At 36.0% G+C, this 6,616-nt stretch overlaps 1 protein-coding gene across 1 annotated transcript in view; it reads left to right on the top strand.

Annotated features, from left to right (window-relative positions):
• TFCP2L1 (transcription factor CP2 like 1) overlaps positions 1 to 3,122 on the top strand; it is a 36,609-nt gene extending 33,487 nt beyond the window's left edge. The window contains exons 14-15 of the mRNA XM_015817641.1: positions 2,349 to 2,400; positions 3,085 to 3,122. Of these exons, the coding sequence (XP_015673127.1) occupies positions 2,349 to 2,400; positions 3,085 to 3,122 (90 nt within the window). The remainder of the gene's footprint in view (positions 1 to 2,348; positions 2,401 to 3,084) is intronic.
• Positions 3,123 to 6,616: the final 3,494 nt, after the last annotated feature.

Below are 6,616 nucleotides of genomic sequence, written 5' to 3'. Positions count from 1 at the left end.
CCCCCCCTCCATCTCCAGTTAACTGATGAAAGTTTGAGATAAACAGGAGTGGATTACCTAAATAGTTTTAAATATAGTTAGTTTTGAGTAAAAATAAGGGAAGTCAGACAATCTCAATTTACATTTTAGAAAGTGATCTCAACTGCAAAATCAATGGCTTTGTATCATTTTGATTAGTCTTCTGATAGGCAGAGGGTAAGGGAAAAGATACAGATGTTCCTAGATAGCACTATATGAAGACTGAAATATATAAAAATGCAAGATATTTTGGTAAAAGGAACTGATATCAGCCCTAATAACTATGAAGTTTCTTGCTTTGGGGCAAATGGGGAGGAAATTCACCATCTTTCTTCTAACTACTTCTAAATATATCTCACTTAATTATACCCTGTATTTACCTGCCAAATATTACAGCTTTTTCTGAGTAGCCTTCTGCATGCTTCAGAATCACTTAAGAAGTTTCATTGTATTTGACCTCTGGACTGGAGTTATAGCAAAGCACAAAATTCCCATGTGGTTATGGATCAAGCCTGTAATGTTTGTTCTGAAAGTTGCTCGACTGTTTCACCCCGATGATTCAGAAACTTGTAACGTTTGAATAGTCATGAAATGCTTTAAGGCAGCATTTGGAAAGTGGAATGGCCTTGACTAACTTTGGTGCAAAAAGACTTTCATTAAATATTTAGGTTACTGATTAACAACTGCTATTGCCTTATTTTTATGTTCTAATGGTAGGGCAGTAGCAAGGGATGTAAAGGAAAGGCAGCAGTTGGCTGTACCTACCTCATGCTTGATTTGTGCATGTTGCGAGTAGCCTTGACTTTAGTTTTGGTGAATATTTCTACATTTGGACAGTGAGTGGAAGAGAAGAAACCTTAAATGCGTGGAAGAATTATGACAGGGAGATGGATCCTAGTGTCACCCATTATAGCAATCTGAACAAATGTTTAGAAAGGTTAAGTGCTAAATGTACTGATGTCTGTAAACATTTACAATCAACTTGTGCATTTCAGTACTTGAGCACCTGTCATTAAACAATGTTAGCGTATTGAATTGGAAAGCTTTTTTCCTCACTTGCTTTCAAGATCTAAAACAGATATGCTTCCTTTTGTATCTCCAAAATAATGTTTGGGTGTATATACAGTAAGTATAGTGGTAGTAATAGAAATAGTAGTAGTAATAGTAGTAGTAGTAATGTTATGTGGTTTTTAGAGCCCAAAGATTCCTACAATGAAAATGGCAACTTGTTTTCTCCTACATGGGATACTTTCTTGTATGATAAAAGGAATGGTGGGGGAAAGCCAAAGACAAATAGGCAAAGCCTCAAGTATTCACAAATAATGGAAACTGTGCCAGAAAAATCTCCTAGAATCCTAAGTGAGGCTATTTCCCATTGTTTCCTTCTCAATTCTTCTCAGAGTTGACCTTCCTGGGAAAACCAAATAATTGCCATCTACTACTTGTAACTAACTCTGTGTTGCTGAAATAATAACGGGTTTCAAAGTATGCATTGAATCTGACAAATTTCTACTTTCTAGCCTTGTTCGTTTGGTGAACTATTTTGTAAGGTTGTGCCTGATATTCAAAAGAGATGCTTTGCAAAGTGCATTAGTAGTACGAAACATCTCCAAAGCATTAAAGCACTTGTGTGGTTTGCAAGATGACTGGGGTATAGCAAAGATAACCATGTGGATAAATAGAGAGACATTTTTGCCCAGGCTATGAAAGAAACAAAATGGCTGTACAAATACATGCCAAGTCAGTTTTGGAAGGACTTGCACAGCCTTGCAAAAGACATGATGGTTTTAACGCTTTGAAGGCATGCTAATGCTCTTCACACTAACGACCTACAAAGCACTTTTTCTGACTACTTTGCACAGTCATACTGTCTCATGGTAGTTATTTATTTTTAAATATTTCATGTGTATATCATCTAGAATAAAGCTCCTCCATTTAAATACATTGCTACAGATTAAATTTAAGTTCAGGTTTTGCCCCAGAAGTAATGCACAAATCCATTCTTTCTGAAACCTATTGGCAAATATATTAGAACTAGCTCCTTTTTTCTCAAATTAGAATGGGAATCCTCCTTCTTTAATAGCCTGGGTTTGCTAATACTAATAGACAGTATCTACATGATTTTCTTTTAAAAATAACAGCATCTTATTTAGAGCTACCGACATCTGGAAAAACGTTGGGTAGTATAAAAAATATACTCTTTTTTGCCATCCAGAGATCATTGGGAGTTTGTAGCTCATGCCTGATCAGTGTTTTCTTGTTGAATAAAGCTTAATAGAAAAATGTATCATGAAAGAAATAAAAACATCTTCCATTTTCTCTTTATCTAGATGGTACAAAACTTTCAAGATGAATCTTGCTTCATCATCTCTACATTGAAAGGTATATCTGCATACATTCCCTGCCATAATGTAATAGTTTTTCCGGGTCTCACACTGAGAGATGCAAGAAGCAACCTATAAGCATTTTTCAAAAGTTCTTTGGTTAACATTCAACTATAAATATGAAGAGATAGCCAGATAGCACCTATGGAGCCCTCTTCTAAAAACAATAATTGCCTTATTCCAGTTGCTTCTCTAAAGTAGGTCAAAAGGTCCTCTTGGCAATTGTTAGAAGATTTTGAATGGGAATCTAATAAAATGCAGCCCCAGGACCCAAATCACTAAAAAATCTGCTTACCGTTGGATAGGTGTTTTGGGAGGGAAACTGCAGAAGTCTGCTTTGAAATTAGACTGATCTTTCTTTTGTTTTTTTATGACTGATACTCTGGATGAGAGAAAAGATAGGCCACCTTCTACCTACCTGTATGTTATCTTGCCTCCCAGTGAAAAAGTTTATATTTTCTAGCAAAAAATGTTCCATAATTTAACACTGATATGCCTTCCCAATACATTCAAAATGATTTTTCAGAATGGTGTTTTTATAGTCTCCTGTTGTACAACCAGAATCTGAGGAAAGTACAGACCACAGAATTGTAGAATTGTAGAAATTGGAGAAATTTATAGGACTAAAAACATAAATATTGCAATGAGTTCCTGACAGATTTTTTTCACCCTTTTCTTACAGCTGAAAGTAACGATGGCTACCATATTATTCTGAAATGACCCACTCCTCTGTATATTTGGACTTGGAACAGCTTTACAGCACGATGTCTCATTCTCCTTCCTGCAACTCAGTCTATAAAGATAGAAAATCCATTGGATAAAACACTGTTATTAACCAAATGCCCTAACAAGGAGATTAAATTGTGTGGTGTTTGGAGACTTGAGGACCACATAATGCCTTCGCTTTGTTACTGATCTAGTGATAGTTTGATTCAAGGGCCTTGTTAAGAAAGTCTTGAAATGAGCAGATGAAATAAGCTGATGCAATAAACCACCAACTTTTGGAATTCATCTTGGATGTGAATTTGAAATTAACTGGTCTTGTCTCCTCTCTTTCCAGACAGTTATAGGAAGTTAATTGCAGGCTTTTATAACTGATTTGTACTGCTTTTCCCCTTAAAGCAGTATTTTTTTAATACTGCTTTGGCAACTTGAAGATGTGTGTAGACTTCAGCTGTCAGAATTTCCCATGCCTTCAAATTGCCAAAGTTGATAACACTACTTCAGAGCAAAGAAACTATCTTCTAAACTCATCATGAGAAAAAGTTTCTGCACTCTGTTCATATTAACAAAGGTTTTCTTTTTCCTTTATTTCCTGATCTTTTATACCTCCAGTTTCCATTTTTAAACTTTTAATTCATTTCTTTTTATGAGCTTCAGAGTTCAAACTAAAACCAGGACAAATAGGGTCAGATCTTACTTACAACTGAATGACGCCCCTAGTAGCTGGTTTATGTTACATCATACAACTTGACTTTCCTTCAGGTTTATTGCGTAGATGAAAAGGGGCTGATTTTTGAGTGGGAAAATGGGAGATTGCTTTCCCACCATTATAGCTAAGAGAACTACAACACCCCTCAAGGAACTGAGTGAGATTTGACTCTGAAAGACAATAAAAATGGTTGCATGTGTACACAGTTGTTAAACAAAAACCTAGCCGCAGTCAAGACTGGACATTAAGCTTTACTTTTAAGCCAGTGATATGTTCAAGAATAAAGCATTGTTTTTTCAAATAAAGTAAAATGGCTCAATTCACTACATAGGTAGAAAGCTATAAGCATAATCAGGAATATCTGGCTTTTGTGCCTTGGACTTATAATATGTGTGAAAAAATGCTCTTATTTCTGTGGCTATTCCGTAGCTCTGATGGTAATTCCATGCCTTCGTCTCAAAGCTTTAAAGAGTGTGTTGCTGCTAAGGAAGGAAAATGGGTGGATATGCCACTTCTGTTTTTTTATGCTTTCTAATCTGAAAATGTAACCTGCAGGAATGTACATGCTTTATATGTTAAAGTTCCTTCCACAAGTAGTGTGGACTTTCACATCTTTAACCTTTGGAGTGGGGAGAGGCAAATCTTACATTGCTCTCACTTCTCTTAGACATTGCAAAGAGTTGCATAGAAATCACATTAAATCGGATGGAAACATGTCTAATATTACATTTTTATATGCATTTAAGACAGACCCTTGCACCCTGATAAATTGAATGGGTGGATGTGCAGAAGTAGCTTCTGTATAAAAAATCCCCGTTGGATTAGAAACATACATAAAGAAAGCTAATGTACGTCTATCTCCCATGATTGTGTGATAGGCCCCGGATTGGAATTGTGCACACAAAGATAGACAACATTGGTTGAGATGGCAGATTATATGCAGCTGCATCATGCGGCATTTGATTGGCATCTGTTGAGTAAGTGCTGAGGGCCAGAATCCTCATATGTAGAGATAACTTCTTAGGCCAGAATTTTGATTTATATATGTTTTACTTTCATCAAGCTCTTGAAATAAAGCAAAATATTGAACTATTATACTCCCCAAACAGTTTTGATGGAAATATATCATGGCACAATACAATTTTGGTTCAAAATTGCCTTTAGCACATTCATAACTGCGTGTTGAACTTCATAGAAGTACTATAAATTCTGTGCTCTTGATAATTGTCTTTTTTTACTTCCTGAAATGAACAGCCTTCATAACAGATTATAGCTAAATGTTTTTTTTTAAAGACTGGAGAAAGCTTGTTATTTTAGGTTAAAAAGTGTAAACCATTTGAGTCAGTAGCAACATGATTGTCTGCCTTAAGTGCTGTGTGTTAATTCTTGTAAGCCAATAAGGAAGCTGACTGAGATTTATAAAATAGTGCTGATTCCTGACTGCTTCAAAATACCTCCATAACAGAGGTCCCCAGCTTTTCAGGCACCAGGGACCGGTTCTGTGGAGAAAGGTTTTTCCACGGACTGGAGAGTGCATGGTTTTGTGTGCTGCTTGCATCCCACAGATGGGGCTTTACTTGTTTGTGCAGATCGGTTGCTGGCATGCTGCGGCCTGGTACCGGTCTATGCACTGGGGGTTGGGAACCCCTGCTCTACAACAAAGGGGCCATGACTTTCTGAGATGAGGGCCTATTTGGAAGATTGAGAGCCCTTCAACAAATAAACATGTTAGGGCTCCCATTCACAAATATATACCTGTTGTGATCAGTATGCCCACTTTTGTGTGGTCTGGATACACTTTGTTGTGGAAATAAAGAAACTGCTGGAAATGGTAAGCAGCATGCCAACTTTCCATTTAAAATGTAAATCTGTAAACAAATTTTGGTATGATAGGGACCAAGGGATAGGATTATGAGAAGTTACTGCCAGAAAATTATATTATCTTGCTGTAGCTACAGCTATGAGACCTTACTTATCCTTTTTCTCTTGTACTGACCCTGAGATTTGAGAGAAAATGTTTGGGTAATGAAAATGTTTGGTGACCAAAAGGATGTTAGTGGTCATGATACCTTTTAATAGTGCTAGTCTCTCAGGAAAAGCAGCTTTAAATCAATGCTTGACTTTTTAAAATGTATGCTGAATATTTGCGCTTATGCGTTTTGTTTTATCCCTATTTTCTGTCTTATTGTGAAGCCTGGTTGATCTTAATCTCGCTAAATATTTGGTATCTTCTGATGATTGGATTAGGTATTTGTGTCTTTCAGAAGAGGTATGGGAGTTTTCTTGTTTTTACTGTGTAACACAAGAACAATTTTAATTGCAATTTAAATGAAGGGAGAATGGAGGCCCAGAATAACATTTCTGAGTGAAAGTGTCAGAATGTTTGTTTATAGGTTTTTAAAAATACATATTTTGCACTGGCCATTCTACTGTTGTACAGGAAAAAATATTTGCTGTCATTCAACTTTTGCCCTGGTAAAACTATAAATAAACTTGTTTGTAAAAAAACAATTCTGGTTTTGAAGTTTATATATTATATACTTCAGGTATTTTTTATCATTTTAATTCCTTCTGCTTAATTTCATTTCATTCAGTGTCTTAAGGCTGACTTTTTGCCACTTAAATTATTACTTTCCCAGTCAAGATTCTAGAGAAAACAAATTACAAGTAGATTTCTACTGACAGTTCTGTTGAGATAGCTTAATTTGTTGTCCTCCCAGATTCTGCTACTGTGGAACAACTGAAGAAAAATGCAAAAACAGCAAAGCAAAATGAAATTATT

Source organism: Protobothrops mucrosquamatus, unplaced genomic scaffold, assembly GCF_001527695.2.
Source record: "Protobothrops mucrosquamatus isolate PMUCROS unplaced genomic scaffold, P.Mucros_1.0 scaffold613, whole genome shotgun sequence".
In the NCBI taxonomy this organism is placed as follows: domain Eukaryota; kingdom Metazoa; phylum Chordata; class Lepidosauria; order Squamata; family Viperidae; genus Protobothrops; species Protobothrops mucrosquamatus.
Note: the sequence above shows the minus strand (reverse complement) of the source record. Positions and strands in the feature narration are given on the sequence as shown.